The sequence below is a fragment of the Capsicum annuum genome, chromosome 5 (assembly GCF_002878395.1).
Source record: "Capsicum annuum cultivar UCD-10X-F1 chromosome 5, UCD10Xv1.1, whole genome shotgun sequence".
In the NCBI taxonomy this organism is placed as follows: Eukaryota; Viridiplantae; Streptophyta; class Magnoliopsida; order Solanales; family Solanaceae; genus Capsicum; species Capsicum annuum.
In genome coordinates this window covers 37,070,232-37,087,970 of record NC_061115.1, presented here as the reverse complement: position 1 = coordinate 37,087,970, position 17,739 = coordinate 37,070,232, and the positions used below count along the sequence as shown (strand labels likewise).

General features: G+C 38.3%; 1 protein-coding gene and 1 pseudogene across 2 annotated transcripts in view; one reads left to right on the top strand and one right to left on the bottom strand.

Moving 5' to 3' along the window:
- The window catches only part of LOC107870574 (vesicle transport protein SFT2B), a 45,302-nt gene extending 30,002 nt beyond the window's left edge, over positions 1–15,300 (bottom strand). Inside the window, exon 1 of one of the 2 annotated variants that reach the window (XM_016717143.2) lies at positions 14,967–15,300. In XM_016717143.2, coding sequence (XP_016572629.1) covers positions 14,967–15,110 — 144 coding nt within the window. In that variant the 5' untranslated portion in view covers positions 15,111–15,300. Of the gene's footprint in view, positions 1–10,030; positions 11,166–14,966 lie in introns of those variants that run through there. The other variant, XM_047412967.1, reaches the window with a different exon arrangement.
- LOC107871751 lies at positions 15,178–17,130 on the top strand (annotated as a pseudogene).
- Positions 17,131–17,739: the final 609 nt, after the last annotated feature.

The window sequence follows — 17,739 nt, the reverse complement described above, 5'->3', positions numbered from 1 at the left end:
CCCCCCCCCCCCCCCGAGCAACAAAATTAGGCGGTTGCTTCATATAGACTTCTTCCTCAAGATCACCATGCAGAAAAGCATTCTTAATATCCAACTGATAAAGAGGCCAATGACGAACGGCAACAATGGATAGGAAAAGACGGACAGATGCTATTTTAGCCACCGGAGAGAAAGTGTCACTATAATCAAGCCCAAATATTTGTGTGTATCCTTTGGCAACAAGGAGAGCCTTAAGCTGATCAACCTGACCATCTAGACCAACTTTGACTGCATAAACCCAATGGCAATCAACGATAGATTTACCTGCAGGAAGTGAAACAAGCTCCCAAGTACCACGCGCATGTAAAGCAGACATCTTATTTATCATAGCCTGCTTCCATCCTGAATGAGAAAGTCTTTCACCTATTGTCTTAGGGATGGAAATAGAGGACAAAGATAATACAAAGCATAATAGGTTGATGAAAAACGATGATAATTCAAGAAAGTATAATGTGGGTTAGCATTACGAGTGGAACGCTTACCTTTTTGAAGTGGAACTGATTGGCTAGGAAAAGGCAAGTCCGCAGTAAGAGCAGCGTCCGACGCATGACATGAATCATCTGGGACTAATGGTGGACATGGACGACGATGATAAGTTAGAAGTGGTGGCACTACAGCTAAAGATGTAGAAGTAACCGTTGATTCCTCAAAGGTTGGTTCGAGTAAGTCTGGAGATACGGGTAAGGCCAAAGATGGTGCAGGTAAGACGAGATACGGGTAAAACCTCTAAGATATCAGGATGATCAGAAGATGTATAGTAAGGTCGAGATTCAAAAAGGCTGACATCGACAGACATAAAGTAGTGACGAAGATCCGATGAATAAAATCGATACCCTTTCTGAACTCGAGCGTAACCAAGGAAGACACACTTGAGAGCACGAGGGGCTAATTTATCTTTTCCAGGGGCTAAGTTATGAACAAAGCATGTGCTCCCAAAGACACGAGGAGGGATAAGGTAGAGATGTGACTGTGGAAACAATATAGAATGGGGAACCTGATTCTTAATGGAAGATGATGGCATTCTATTAATTAGATAGCAAGATACGAGGACTGCATCGCCCCAAAAATGCAACGGTACATAGGATTCAATGAGAAGAGTGCGAGCAATCTCAAGAAGATACCTATTCTTCCTTTCTGCTATACCGTTTGAAGGGTGTATGGACAAGACGTCTGGTGAACAATTCCTTGATGAAACATAAACTCTCGAAACTGAGAGGATAAGTATTCTAAGGCATTATCACTACGAAAAGTACGAATAGAAACACCAAATTGAGTTTGTATTTCAACACAATTTTTAATATAGAAAATATCTCAGAACGATCTTTCATTAAGAAAACCCAAGTACATCTTGAAAAATCATTAATGAAACTAACAAAATAACGAAAACCTAAGGGTGAACTGACTCTACTAGGACCCTAAACATCATAATGAACTAATGAGAAGATAGACTCTTAATAACTCTCAATACTACATGAAAAGATAGCACGGGTGTGTTTCCCAAGTTGGCATGACTCACAATCTAATGTGGATAAACTAGACAAACTAGGCACCATCTTTTGTAGCTCGGATGTCCCAAACGTTTGTGAACCACGTCTGAAGGGTCTGTAATGGAACATGCTATGAAGGAATTTGAAAAGGTAAGATGGTAAAGACCTTGTGATTCATATCCTGTGCCAATTGTCTGTCCCATACTGTGGTCTTGCATTAGAAAAGAATGATCAAAAAAAGTTATGCTACAATGAAGGGCACGTGTTAAAAGACTAACAGATGCAAAATTAAAAGGACAACCAGGGACATAAAGAACAGAGCCTAGAGTGATAGAAGATAGAAGTTTGGCTTGTCCAACTCTTTTTGGTTTTGTTCGGATCCCATTGGCAAATTAATTGCAGAAAGAGATTGTGAATAAACAATATCAGACAAAAGTAATTTGTTACCAGAAATATGATCAGAAGCAGGTGAGTCCACAACCCATGATCCAAGAATACTAGATTGTGAAACACAAGCAAAGGAATTACCAGCAACAGAAGCACCAGGCTAGACAACTGAGGCTACTTGTGGAAATGTCTGCTTACTTGCTCGATACTAAAGGAACTCATCATATTTTGTTTGGGCAATATGAGCATTATTGGATGGTCGATTAGGTTGTGGAGATATCTGCTTACTTGCTCGATTCCGAATATGTTTGTTTTTCTATGGTTTGCGATGCAAGATTAAAAGAGTCAATAGTGGGTGATGAAATTACTTTGTGACTGGGAGGCACGGCAAGACGAAGCAGACGAGAGAATAACTCATCAATTGTAGGAACTGTAGGAGTAGCTAAAATCTGATCACGTACAGCATCATGGTTAGTAGAAAGTCCAGCAAGTGTAAGAACTAAAAACAACATATGTCTATGCTCTTGTTGTTTTTCCACATCCACAGTGACGAGCATCAATGTATCAAATTCTTCCATGACCGTCTGTACTTGTCCCAAGTAAGTAAACATATCAGATTCTTGTTTCTTCAAGTTGGTCATTTGAGATATCACATCATAAAAACAAGATATGTCATTAGTGTATAAAGCACGAGCCTTTTCCCAAACTAAATAACACGTCTGGAATGGACGAAACAAGGGCATCAACTTGGAATCAATAGATCGCCATAAGAGACTACATAATTGAGCATCAACTTTCTCCCATTATTCTTTAGCTTTTGCATCTTCCGCGCTAGATTTTGCCTTTTCATCTACCACAGTAGCCTTGTTCTTTAAGCGATCTTGGAAACCTTGACCTTTGCACCACAACTCAACTGAGGAAGCCTAGGCTAAATAATTTGAACTTTCCATTAAAGGTTCGGAAGTGATCATAGGACTTGAACTTCCAATTCCAATATTTTTGGAGCCAAAAATATCATGCGCAAAAGACATCTTAGGAATTTGACTTGAAAATCCCAAGAAACAGAATCTGAATGTCTGAAAATTCCCCGAAAAAAAATATGAGGTCGTCGAAATTTAGGTTCCGACAATCGAAATCTTAAAAGAATTGTCAAAATCTGAAAAAGAGTAACTGGTCGAAGTCGGAATGGATCGGTGACCCCAACAAAAGAAAGAACTCAAAATTCGATCGAAAATGGGCTCAAGCGCTGGCGCGTGACACAGATCTCGTCGGAATTTCAGAATTCCGGCAGGCACATGTGGGTGTGTGGCTGGTATTTTTCCGGCGGTTTTGGTCGGGTTTTTGTCACCTGAGATTCCCGATCCTTTTAGTGGTGGTGTATTTTTCACACAACCTACAAAATAAAAAAAAAATGACACAAATCAGTCACCGGAATTGATGCACGGTGACTGAGTTTTCTTTTCTGAAGTTTCTCACCAACGCTCCGATACCATGTGAGAATTAATGGAGTAAAAAATATAATTGAAAATTATGTGTTTACATAATTACATCAAGACCCTATTTATAGACACTATAGTTCAATCCTTTTCCAAGTAGGATTTTTATATACTACTCCTATTTCTACTCATATTCTAATAGTAATAAACCAGGGGAAGTTGCAGCATCATATTTATTCCTTTGACATATATCCTATGTTGCGCTGACTCACTGGTTTCACCGCCGAACCCGTCCCGACGCAACGCTGGTGCGGGCGCAGGGTGCGTCTCCAATTCGGTCAAACGAATCTGGAGATGTTGACCCAACATCAAGAACAAAGTTGGTTGTCGTCGTCGGAAGGGAGAAAGACCGACAATTGTAACTGTAATCTTCGCCGGAAGGGAGAAAACCGGCGATTGTTATCATCATCGAAAGGGAGAAATCCGGCAACTGTTGTCATCGTCGGAAGGGAGAAATCCGACGACTGTTGTCATCGTCGGAAGGGAAGAATCCGGCGACTATAATTATTGTCGTCGGAATTTGAATTGTTGGGAAGAAAGAGAAAGACTGGTTGGGAACTAGGAAGAATGACTTGTCAGATCTACTGGTGGTTTTTAATAATTATATTTTTTAAAATATAAAAAGAATCTTTATATTAATATGGTAAAATATATGTGCCTGATGCTTCAGTGCAGAGGTGTGAGACTCTGGCTATGAATGGTTTTAGGCGGGCTAGAGGTAGACCGAAGAAATATTGGAGGGAGGTGATTAGGCATGATATGGAGCAATTACAGCTTACAGAGGACATGACCCTCGATATGAAGGTATGGAGGACGCGGATTAGGGTAGAGAGTTAGGGGGTGGGAGCGCGGCGGAAGTAATAGGGGAGTGCTCCTTTGGGTCTGGAGTTTCTGGTTCGGAGTGTTGTGGCTGTAGTTTTTGGGGCTAATGGTGTTGGATTTTTTTGCATCCCGTACTAGTTTATTATGCACTTATCTTTTGTGTTTGTTATACTGTTAGTTTGTTTTGTGTACCATACTAGTTTATATGCGCTTACTTTTTATATTGGTTATACTGTTATTGGTCCTAAGTCGGGGGTCTATCGGAAACAACCTCTACTTCTCTTGAGGTAATGGTATGGTCTGCGTACACTCTACCCTCCCCAGACCCCACTAGGTGGGAATACACTGGGTATGTTGTTGTTGTTGTTGTTGTAATATAGTTAAAAAAATGTGTGCCTATTGGTTTCCCAAAAATACACATAGATATACTAATCCTAATTGAAAAGGTAACTAAAAGTTATCTTAAAAGTTAAAAGTGGATTTTTTGAATATCTTTATAATTCTATATTTAGAATATTTAATTTTTTTAACCGAACCCCCCACAGTCTCGGATACCTGCACCCGAGTCCATGCAACTTAGCATATATCACATTTATTAACAAACTCTCTAGTGTCCTGGATAAGATTTTCCCAGTGGAACAGTGACTAACTGTAATCTCTTAATAGTGGCATCCATGCTTGAATGTCCTCCTTGAGGTGTACTATGCCACAATTCATGATAGTTTTCTTCAGGGTAGGATCATTACCTACTACCAATCTTCCCTTCCACCTCACTTGATTATTGCACCAAGACTTGCAAGGCTTCACATGTAGTTTGGCAATGATCTCTTGTAATGCAGGATCACTTACCCAAGTAGCTTTGATCTGTTGGAATAATTCATCATTAGAAGGAAGGAAGGAAATAGCAAGTAATTTTGCATCAGGCTTCATGGACAATGCATCAGCAGCCTTGTTGTTAGACCCTTTCTTATATACATTGAAAAATCAAATGCCATCAATTTTGAGATCCCTGCAACCTAGAAATCTGTATGGATGTGGTGGTCTAACAAATGTTGAGAGCCTTCTGGTCAGTCCTAACTAGAAAGGGTTTGCCGAACAAGTAATGTGACCACTTGGTCACAGCAAAAATAAGAGTGTCAAAAACTCTCTATCATACACAGACAGAGCCTGATGTTTAAGGGCTAATGACTTGCTGATATAAACTATTGGATGTCCCTGTTGCATCAACACCGCCCCTATACCTTTATCACTTGCATCAGACTCAACTAAGAGGGTTGAGAATAGTCTGGCATAGCCAAGACAGGAGCAGAAACCAGTGCATTCTTAAAGGTATTAAAAGTTGTAGTAGATTTCTTCTGTTCACACAAAACCTTCTTCCTTCTTGAGTAACTCATCTAAAGGTCAACAAATAAAACCAAACCCTTTCATGAACCTTCTATAGTAGCCTGCTAAACGCAAAAAACCTCTTAGCTACTTAAGGTTGATAGGGATAGGCCAATTCTGAACAGATTCAATTTTCTTTGGATCAGTTGAAACCTATGTTGCTCGGACTCATCAAAAATATCAATGGGTGCGTGTCAGATTCGTCAAAATAGTGTATTTTTGAAGAATCCGACACGGGTGCGGCGTTGAAAGCGAAGAGTCCGTGCAACTTAGGTTGAGACTCCCTTAGCACTAATGAAATGCCCCAAGTACTCCACCTTATCCACACCAAAGGCACATTTAGACATCTTGGCATATAGTTGAAATTCTTTCATCAATTCAAACACAGCTTCAACATGGACAAGATGATCAGCCAAGCTCTTACTATAGATCAAAATATCATCAAAAAACACCAAAACTGATTTCCTTAAGAGAGGTTTAAACACAGCATTCTTAAGACTTTGGAAGGATGAGGGTGGCATTCGTCAAGCCAAAAGGATTGACTAAAAACTCATAGTGCCCCTCATGAGTTTTGAAAGCAATCTTATGAGTATCATTCTCATCCACTCAACTGGTGATAGCCTGTTCTCAGGTCAATTTTAAAAAACACTTCATGACCAACCTACTGCAACAGATCCGGGTGCTTCTTCTAGGGGTGTTGCTGGTGGAGTTGTTGATATTAGAGGCAGGAATGTTGATGCTGATGCTGCTACTAGACGTGATGATGAGCATGTTAATGCTCAAGGAAAAATAATTATTTTTGAAAACACCCTTTCACAGGTTCCTCTCACCCTTACACAGGTCCCTCTCACCCTGACACCAGTCCCTCTTACCCTTTCAGTGGTCCTTCTCACCCCACTTCACCCTCGAGTTCCCATTGCAAGTGCAAAGAATGGAAAGACAGACATGATAAACTCTTTGAAAAGGTAGAAGCTATCGCTAAAGCTATCGAGAAATTGAAATCCAAGAGGGGTGTCATATCCTCTAAGAAGGTGAGGGAGCCATACACTTCCACAGTGGCGGTTAGGAGAAAGAAAAGAGTAATTAGCCAACTGGTTAAAGGCTTAAAGCAAACATGGTTTTCTTTAGGGAGTTATACATGTGACACTATAACATATATTCATGTACACTCAACAAGGCTCATCCTAATCTACGTAAAGATTATTGCCTTAGCCCTATCCTATTAACTTTATAATAATGGAGTCTCATCATGTTACACGTTTTGATATAAAGGTTTAAATTAAGATTTTTCACATGAACATTTCTATTGACTTTCTAATTTTCCTACCTCTCATTACTAAGTTGTACTGTTTCCATGTCTTTTTGGACTATATTTGCTTTCATCTAAAATCTGATACCTCACATCAATATTTAATACAAAAATTGGTTGAACAATTAAAAGCCATATTGGATCAAATATAGTAGGTAAGATGGAAAAGGTTGGCTTTGTGAGAAATATTGGAGAAAAATATTATTGAATTGTTGTACCTACATTATTAAAACGAGACCCTATTTATAGACACTACATTCCAATACTTTTTTAAGTAGGACACTACATTACAATCCTTTTCCAAATATGATTCTATATGTTATTCCTTCTCCAACTCATATTCTAACACTCCTTTCCAAACTGGTGCAAACAAAATCAAATGTATCAAGCTTATTACAGAAGTAATTATTACGAGAACTGGTGAGGGACTTGATGAAGATATCTGCAAGTTAATCACTCGACTTCACAAATTTTGAAACAATATATTCTGAAAGTATCTTTTCTCTAACAAAGTGATAATCAATCTCAATGTGCTTAGTCCTCTCATGATGAGCTTGGGCAATCAGTGATTTGGACTCTTTGCCCATCTCTTGAGCCTTGACACAAATGATGTTTGATTTTCTAATCACCTCATTAAGGGTTCAAACTTAATCATAGGACTAAACCAAAATCAGTGATGCATGTTTGCAAGAATTGTACTTAACCACCGAAAAAATCTAAAGAGGTCTGTAAGATCTCGTTGAAAACTAGCAAAGGTCACCGGATTAGGGTTCTGGTGTTCTAAATCCAAAACAAAACTAATGGAAAGGCTTGCAAGGACTAGGTGAGCCTATCAGAAAAAGAATTGCCCGAAAAACTAATTGGGTGATACAAGAAGGACAAGGGAGGCACAAAACACACACCAAAATCAGCCCACAAGTCCAAGAAACCGAGGACCTCTTTGGTGACCACTCTCGGATTCAAACAACAAGAACAAGAATGAGAAGATAGTAAGGTGTTTAACACCTACTTTCAGCCAACCATAAACTAGATTAACAACACGAAATGAAGAACACGAGATGAACAACAAGAAGATGGACAATAACAACACTCACGGGTTGGAGTACAAGAACAACAAACAACGATTACAACAAAACAAAGGATAGGCAGTGAGATATAGATTGTTACAAGACTTAGGAACCAAGTGTGGTTCAAACACTAAACTCCTAATTAATATAACAACAACACCACACTCTTACGGTGACCGCCAAGAGAATCAACTCACCTCAAGATCCATCGTTTTCAAGCAAAGGTCAATACTAGCTTTTCCAAGCCCTAAACTACAATGGCTATTCCAAGCCCTATCTAAGAACTACACTAAGGTGAAACACTCTCAATGAGAGAGAGAATAAGTCTTTCAATATTACATCATTTATAAACTAATGAGAAAAGACCTAAAAGAGACTATATATAGTATATTACAAAAGAAAGACAAAATCACTCCAATGACCTTAATGAGGTGGGCGGCCATGGAGTGTCATTTAGAGACAAAATCACTCCAATGACCTTAATGAGGTGGGCGGCCATGGAGTGTCATTTGAACAAGTCTAAATGACCAAAATGCCCTCAAGGCTAAGTGACCAAAATGCCCTTAATAAAGGGAACCAAAACCGTGAACCACCAAGTGTGGCCCAAACCCGAGAGTCCTCAAGTCTTCAAGGCTCCAAGCAATCTTCCACACTCGATTTTGTTTAATGGCATGCTCAAGATGACCCCTCTAAGTATGATCCCGTGTCCTCCATGCGACCAAAGCTTGATTCTTCACGTAGTGACTTTGAATGATGTCATCGAAAACTATGGCTGTCATTTGACTTGTATCATCCTCCTTTTCTTGAAAAGGATTCGACCTCGAATCCGAACCTTGCAAAACTAGAGAAAGGACAAACAAGCACAACATCCTCATGGCATAAGGGTTAGGGTTAGCACAATAATAAACATCATCACGCCAAGACGGCACATACTTGAAGTATAACCAAGGATCCTTTGAATGAAATATTAAAAACTCAACGAAAAAGGTACAACGGATTTGGTTATGGGATTCCACAAAAGTGACACTTTGCTTGTCATGTAGACCAAACAACAAGTTGGGTGCACCAACATCACCATTTCTACATTTGGCATCGGGGTCAAACAGGAAGAGTGGCCATAGACACGAGTCTAGACAACACTCCCCTTTCCCGTGGTCTCCACCCAAACTAAACGGCATACTCTCTACAATAGCACACATATCATCCAAAGCAAATAGAAAGTAGAGAAAGGTATCACTCAAGTCGACTTCTATTAAGGTGGACTCATGTGTGTACTCACTACTAGTTTCCCAATCATCACTATGAGTACTCTCAACAATAAAGTCACACAAAGTAGAACGAGAAGTAATTTCCAAGACCACACAGTCTTTACCCTTAAGAGACTCTCATCTTCCAAGAAGAGACTTCCATCTTTAGGAGGAATGTTGTCACGCCATAGTGGGTTAGCATATAGGCTATCGCTTCCAAGGTAAGCTATACCATCATTTTCACCACTAGGTCTATTAGGAGTGTTTATATTATCTTCAAACAAGACATTATACCTAAAGAGAGCATGATCTATTTCACGGGCAGATTCGGAACAAACACGTTCATCACTCTCTAAAAGATCAATATCAAGTTTCAAAGAGATTTCAAGTACAAGATTATTCCAAGAATAGCTCTCAGGTTCACTCCCATTTTGTTGACCAACATTTTCAAATAATTCACTCACCTGAGTTCTATTAAGCACATCACACATAACCTCAAGTGGCGGGCAAGTTTCACACATAAGTTGATCAACACCAATTACACAAGACGATGTACTTTCATTCAATATATTGGCTTCAATACTAGGTGGACATAAATTGCTCTTACAAGAAAAGTCAATTTCGTCATCAATAGGATCAACTAGTGTATCCACGCCCACAACACGTACATCATCAACAAGAGGCAAAGAATCATTAAACTCACAAGTAAGTAAGCTACAACTCATACTCAATGGGCTACTAGCCACACAATTATCATTCACACCCACCAAAGTGTAAGAGTTAGATATTTTACCTTGAAGTTCTTGAGTACTCTCCTTTGCCGTGTTGTGAAGGTCCTCCACAAGCTTGAGCAGCAAATCGGCATTTCTCTCCTTCGCTTGCCATGTCGGTACCTATACAAATGTCCTTAGAAATAGAAGGACAAACAATGTTAGCTCAGTTTGGTGGTAATCCCCTCACTTAGCTCCACACAACCTCTCCTTTTTCCACTCTCGGATTACCACCTTGCACACCCTTACTCCTCTCAATCTTTTGTCTCTCATCATCATTCGGATTGGAGTAGGTGAGCACTTCTCTTTGCGGCCCGGGAAGAATGTACGTCACGAGGCGATTTCCCTATCGGTCTCTTACAATATTAAGCCAATTTTGCATATTTGAAACTTTATGTTATGCAAACCAATCGACACCAAAGCTCACATGACCGTAGGTTAAGGGAAAAACATCGCACCACATCAAATTGGGAGAAGACAACCCTCACCCTCTCGAAAACCTTAAAGCCGTCCAAGAAGTATGGAACAAGTAAAGGCACTCGAAACAACCCTAAGTAGTTAACCATGGATGGAAAAATGTAGTTTCTATAGTACCTATCATTTAACACAACGAGGCAGCCTGGTATCCCACAAATGGTCACCTTTCCGAAGTGTACACTCTTTCTCGGATCAACATTGTAAGGCACATGATTACCCATCGGGTTTGGAGATGCATATCCTCTTCTTCTCGTGGGACAACCTCTACTATAGTTAGGATAATCATTCACACCATGTCGATCTTGATAAGAAGTACTACAAGGTGAAGAAAATGAATTTTCACACTCCTCACGTGTACTCTTACCATAGCTCTCATAAGTTTTGCGAATGAAAGAGTTAAAACTAACACCAAATCTAGGTTCGGAGTGGGAAGTGTAAGACTCCTCATATGCCCCAACGTCATCATAAGAACCATTACGAGGTCCTACATCATCTCCAAATTCGCCATAAGCACTAGGTACATCATTCCCCTCATTTTCTCCCCTAAAATCTTGTCCCTCAAATCTGCCCAAGTTTTGATCATGGCTATTTTCATAGCCTCCGCAATCTCTATCAACTTCGTAGCCACAAAACCCCTCACTACAATCATAGTCTCCCATGTTGTAGTCACAATAATCCCCGACTATCGAAGACATGTTCCCCTTATATCACCTTGTACCTACACAATGAACAAACAAGATTAGTAGTAAAAGCTTCTCACCAACATTCGTATACACTCACCTTTGTGATTCTCACAATTGGAGCGGCGAATATTGAAAGCTGCTTATACTCCGGTAGTCAATAGAATGTCAATTCTACTTGGCGGTCGGAATGGATTCTTGTTTGATCGACTCAAGAACAAAATTTACTTACGAACTTGAAACAAAGAAGTTACTACGAGTTAAAAACGAGAAGAGAACACAAATAACGAACACACGAACGAAACGGACTCAACAATTAATCGACAAATAAGTAGGTGATTACTAGTTGTTAATTAATTCTAGAATCAAGACATGAAACTAATGAAACAATAAAATGAAACTAAGAATCTAAAATTTGAGTAATAAAGTTGCGTGGATAGTAAAATGATGACGTGGCAGCCACGTATTGGTTGCAGTTTCTACAATTTATTTTCCAAAGTCCAAGTCTTGACCCATTTTTAATTTGGATTGGTGGAATTTGTTTTAAGGAGGGAAGAACAAGTCTTGGAGCCTTGTTTTTTCAAGTTTCAAATTTCAAGACTTGACTTTTGTAGTACTTTTCCTTAAAACATGTACCCTTGTCTCATGGAAAGTGGTCGAGATGTGATTGACTAGTCCTTGGTGGGTGAAAGGTCTGTCAAGACTTAGTAAGTTCTCACATCTTTTTCCTTCACTCTTTTGGATCAAACTTTCACTTTATGATTAAAAAGGTATGAAGGATGTGAAAACCATCAAGAACACAACAACCACAACAAGAACCACATCAACAAAAACGTCCAACCCAAGTCCACACAGCCAAGACAACAACTTCAACTCACGGCCACCGTTTTTTGTTCACAACAACAACTTCAACTTTTCAAGCTCAAATCTAAGTCTAGACACAAAGTGTTAGTGAAGAACAGAGCTAACACTTGAAACAACAAAACAAACAAAAGACACTTAGATCTAGACTTACAAACAAATCTCGGCTAAGACAACAACAAGAACAACAACTTTCTTGGCAAAGAAAACCAAATCTTTTTTTTTTTTGTATTTTCAAGCAAGCTAGCCCAAGATTGACCTTGTGGGAACAAAATCAAGCTATGCTCTGATACCAAATGATACAAGAAGGACGAGAGAGGCACGAAACACACACCAAAATCAGTCCACAAGTCCAAGAAACCGAGGACCTCTTTGGTGACCACTCTCGGATTCAAACAACAAGAACAAGAATGAGAAGATAGTAAGGTGTTTAACACCTACTTTCAGCCAACCACAAACTAGATTAACAACACAAAATGAGAACGCGAGATGAACAACAACAAGATGAACAATAACAACACTCACGGGTTGGAGTACAAGAACAACAAACAACGATTACAACAAAACAAAGGATAGGCAGTGAGATATAGATTGTTACAAGACTTAGGAACCAAGTGTGGTTCAAACACTAAACCCCTAATTAATGTAACAACAACAACACACTCTTACGGTGACCGCCAAGGGAATCAACTCACCTAAAGATCCATCGTTTTCAAGCAAAGGTCAATACTAGCTTTTCCAAGCCCTAAACTACAATGGCTATTCCAAGCCCTATCTAAGAACTACACTAAGGTGAAACACTCTCAAAGAGAGGAAGAATAATTCTTTCAATATTACATCATTCATAAACTAATGAGAAAAGACCTAAAAGAGACTATATATAGTATATTACAAAAGAAAGACAAAATCACTCCAATGACCTTAATGAGGTGGGCGGCCATGAAGTGTCATTTAGACAAGTCTAAATGACCAAAATGCCCTCAAGGCTAAGTGACCAAAATGCCCTTAATAAAGGGAACCAAAACCGTGAACCACCAAGTGTGGTCCAAACCCGAGAGTCCTCAAGTCTTCAAGGCTCCAAGCAATCTTCCACACTCGATTTTGTTTAATGGCATGCTCAAGACGACCCCTCCAAGTATGATCCCGTGCCTTCCATGCGACCAAAGCTTGATACTTCACGTAGTGACTTTGAATGATGTCATCGAAAACTAAGGCTGCCATTTGACTTGTATTATTAGGAAAAGCCTGGAATAACTAGAATAGTATTAAAGACACTGAATTATTATTTTGGGTGTTGTCTAAATATTAAATATGAACTAACTTAACGTGTAAATGAACTATGACATTAACACAAATAACAATTGTTAATTGTATCTTAATTTTATACAAAATATGGTCTTAACCAAATTATCTAATGTGGAAAAATTTAGATTGTTGACTGTTGAAATGTGGTCAAAAGCTAAGAAAATTATATAGGTAGGGTTGGAATAATGACATGACCCAACTAGAAAAGAGAAACTATATGAATAGAGTCGGAATGATGGCGCAAGCCTACTAAGAAAAAGAGAAATTATATGGGTAGGTCAAAATGACAGCACGACCCTACTGAAAAGAGAAATTATATGGGTGGGATCAGAATGATGAACGACCCAACGCAAATCAGATCTGAGCATTCACTGGAAAGACCCATTGTGCTATGCAACTCAGATATGGGAAAGTAGTCCAAAAAGATGCATGGTACTATGCAAATTAAATATGAGAAGTAGTCAGGAGAGATGCACGGTGCTACGCAACTCAGATATGAAAATATAGTCCAGAAAGATGCACGGTGCTATGAAAATCATATATGAGATAGTAGTCACCAAAAAGATGCACCAAAGTAGATATGAGAAGCCACCAAAAAGAAGCACGATGACCCAACTATTGCTAACATGATCATTGGCCAAACGAGCGGCATATATGAGGCCGTCTGCCGGCAGCGAAAGCTCTTTGATTCTCTACCAAGATCAAGGTTCCAATACCATGTAAAGATATGACACATGGGTCTAACTCAACCTCAAACACTAGCTCATGAGGGAAGATTGTCCAAGTCCATATAAGCGAACCACCAGTCCATTCTCCAACCAATCTGGGACTTTTACTCACTCTAACACCCCTTTTCACGCCCAGGGCCCAATTGGCGCGTCGGCCGGGAGCCAATTACAAGTTACAATAATTATTTCAAAAGCTAACAGCATCGAGTTACTCATACAACCCCTTTACAGTGCATGTGCATCTACTTCGAAACAGAAACTGGCAACAAAAAGTTGGTTAACTTATGTCAAGTTATCAGTCCAACAAATCTTCTGTCTCGTTTAAGAAACTATCAAGACAATATTTGATCAAGGTTCTCGAGAAAAAAAATCGGAAAAGAAGTTTGCGGAAGTTGAATATGTCTTTTAACAGTTGTTAACATTTTGCTATGAAAATAGACATTTAAGCTACCCCTACCCACACTTTCACCCTGGACCCTCAAAAAACTTAGATCCATATTGGTCGTTATTAGACAATCTCACAAACTTCATGGGAAAATAGTTTTCATTCCCAGCTTCACAATTTGAATATGCATTTACGGACTCGAGTCCTAGTATATCAGATACAAGAACGCATACGGTTTAGGGACATTCAGATTATCTGCAAGATTTTAGCTATTTAAGGATCCATTTGAAGTATGTATTGCCCATACTCATGTCTTTCCACATTCATGAAACACAACAATAATGAATTTTAGCCCAAAAATATAACCAAATAAAGACATCTGTACCCAATGAACATTAGATCATAAAATAATCCACTGCAACTAAAAAAAAACTAGGTATTGAAATATAAGACTGAGACAGCCGAAACAATTGAAGACAAAATGAAATTTACTGGAAAGTAATTAAGAATAAGGCGTACGTACCTGTTTGGTAGACAAAGTGCAGTTGCGATTCAAATCATCCATGAAAACAAACGACGATTCTTGTTGAGGAGCTGTCTCTTCATCTTCTACATCCATTCCCACCAACATTTTCATCTTCTCCAGTGCCTGGTTCATTTTCTCCATTTTTGTTTTTTCTAATCTCACCCACTGCAGTACCCCTGTACTACTAAATACTGAGCCCTTGAGATCAATGGAAGACGGGGCGAGTAGTGTCAAGAAAAGACGGTGGTAAAAAGACCTCTTTGAGTCCCAATTAAAGAGAAATTTGAGTACAAGTTTTAAAATGGGCTAGTGTTAAATGTTGATACTATCAAACTATAATGCTTGTATAAGAACAAGGCAAAAGGGTCAAAAATAGACTCTATTTTGAAAAATTGGTCAATTTTACCCTTAGTCACACTTTAGATTATATATAATCGCCGTTATAAAAATTTATTTATGTACCCTTCAACTAACGGAATAACTCAAATCATTTTAAATGACCTATTTTTAAAAAAAAAAATCCAAACCCGACCCGATCCATCAAAAGACCCAAACAAATACACACAATACGTGATTTTTCATGACTTCACAATTAGGGATTTTCACATCCACATCCTTAGATTAATACTTTCGAAGTGTAAGAAGCTTTGCATCATTTAACATTTCAAGAAGGTACAATGCTACGATCAAGGTGAGTTCTTAGATGATTTGTACTTCCTCTAAAGTCTGTAGGAGTAAATGATGGCTTGCAATATCGGTGTATTTTAGCATGTTATACCAGACTATCTACTTCCCCTTTGTTATGGATTGTTATCATTCTCATATGTTACAATTTGTACTATATCGGTGTATTTTAACATGTTGTAGCAGATTATATGTTTCCCGTTTGTTATGGACTATTATGATTCTCCTATGTTACAATTTTTATAGTATCGGTGTATTTATCATAAATTATCTGCCTCTCATGTGTTATGAACTTTGTCATTCTCATATGTTACAATTTTTACAATGTTCATGTATTTTAACATGTTGTAGGCACTTATAGCAGATTATCTGCTTTCTGTTTGTTATGAACTACTATCATTCTGATATGTTACAATTTTTACAATACCGCTTTAATTTAACATGTCGTAAGCTTGTAGTAGATTATCTGTTGCCCATTTGTTATGGATTGTTGTGATTCTCATATGTTACAACTTTAACAATATCAATGTATTTTGATATGTTGTTGCAGATTATTTGTTTCCTGTTTATTTTGGACTGTTAATCATTCTCGGTGTATATTGACATGTTATAGTAGATTATTTGCTTCCTATATGTTATGACTGTTATCATTCTCATAGGCTACTTTTTTTTTTTACAATATTGTTGTATTTTAACATGTTGTAACAACAAAATGCCTCAAATAATGATGATGACCCGAAAGATAATGAAATTCTATTGGAGAGAATAGGGGATCATGAAATTCTAGATGATGATGACCTGAAAGAAACTGATGTTTTTGAAGTTCCACTCAAGAAGGTAGTTCTGAAGCCTCCTCTAAATATTGAAATTAGCCACCCCTCTACTAAAGATGACTTGAAAAGTGCGAGTCTTTTGCCTACTGAATCAGTAAAACCATCATTTGACGTGCTGAATTTGAAGGATAAAGAAATAAGTTTATTGAAATCCAAGTTTGAGGAGAAAGAAAAGGAGCTTAAGGTTTTTTGCCAAGAAAATGAGATCCTGAAAAAGAAGCTAAGTGAAATGATGCTAGAGATATCTTCTGCTAAGCCCAAGGAAGAGGAAACGAGCCTCAAACTAATCTAAGTAACACAAGAGCTGGAAACAAGCAAAAATGATGGAGTTAATTCAAAGGAGAAACTCGAAGCCACTGAAAAGGCAAAAGAGGCATTAGAAACTGAGATGAAGAAACTAAGAGTCTAAATAGAATAGTAGAGAAAAGTTGCAGATACAGCAACAATAGTATTAACAGAAGGAGGCGTTGATATGAACGGTAGAAGGCTACCAGATAGGTGTGTATCAATAGATAAACACTATGGTAATATATTTGAACCAGCTATTGGAAGATGATTCTGATGATGTTTTTAGTCATGAGAAGATAAAAGGTTCTGGTATTAAGATGTTTGGTGACCGCTGGAAGAAGAAGGGCCACAAATAAATGTCCTTCTAATTATCATGTTTTGCCAGTAAAATAGTCGCTTGCCATTTTAAGTTTATTTAGCTAGTGTATGAATCTTTTTCTTGGCATCTGGCCAATACTACTATTATGCTGAGTTTAAATTTCTATGTTAGTAATAGTCTTATTTCTTTCTAATGTAGCTTAATGCCTTAACCTGTCATTCAGGGCAGTGCCTTTGGATCCATAATATTGGGCATTTTGTGTGCAGTGGATGAAAAAATTGCGGTGTGTTACTTGAGATTGAATTTTTGAGTCAGGGTTTATCGGTTACAACCTCTTTATCCTATAAAGTTAGGGGTAAGGTTTGTGTACTTTCTACCATTCCCAAATCTCACTTGTGGAATTACACTGGGTATGCTGTTTTCAGTGCTGCTTGAAATGGAGTGCAACACCCATTTGATGCTAACACTAAACACAAAATGGATTTGCACGTATTGTTTTATGCACAAAGTACACTAGATGTAAACTAGAACTTATAAAGAGGACCTTATTATCTATGAAAAAATGATTGAAATTTGTATTAAGGTTTTATCTTTTCCTGAATAGCTATTAGATCATAAGAGTTTCCTACTTCAGAGAAGTCAGTCT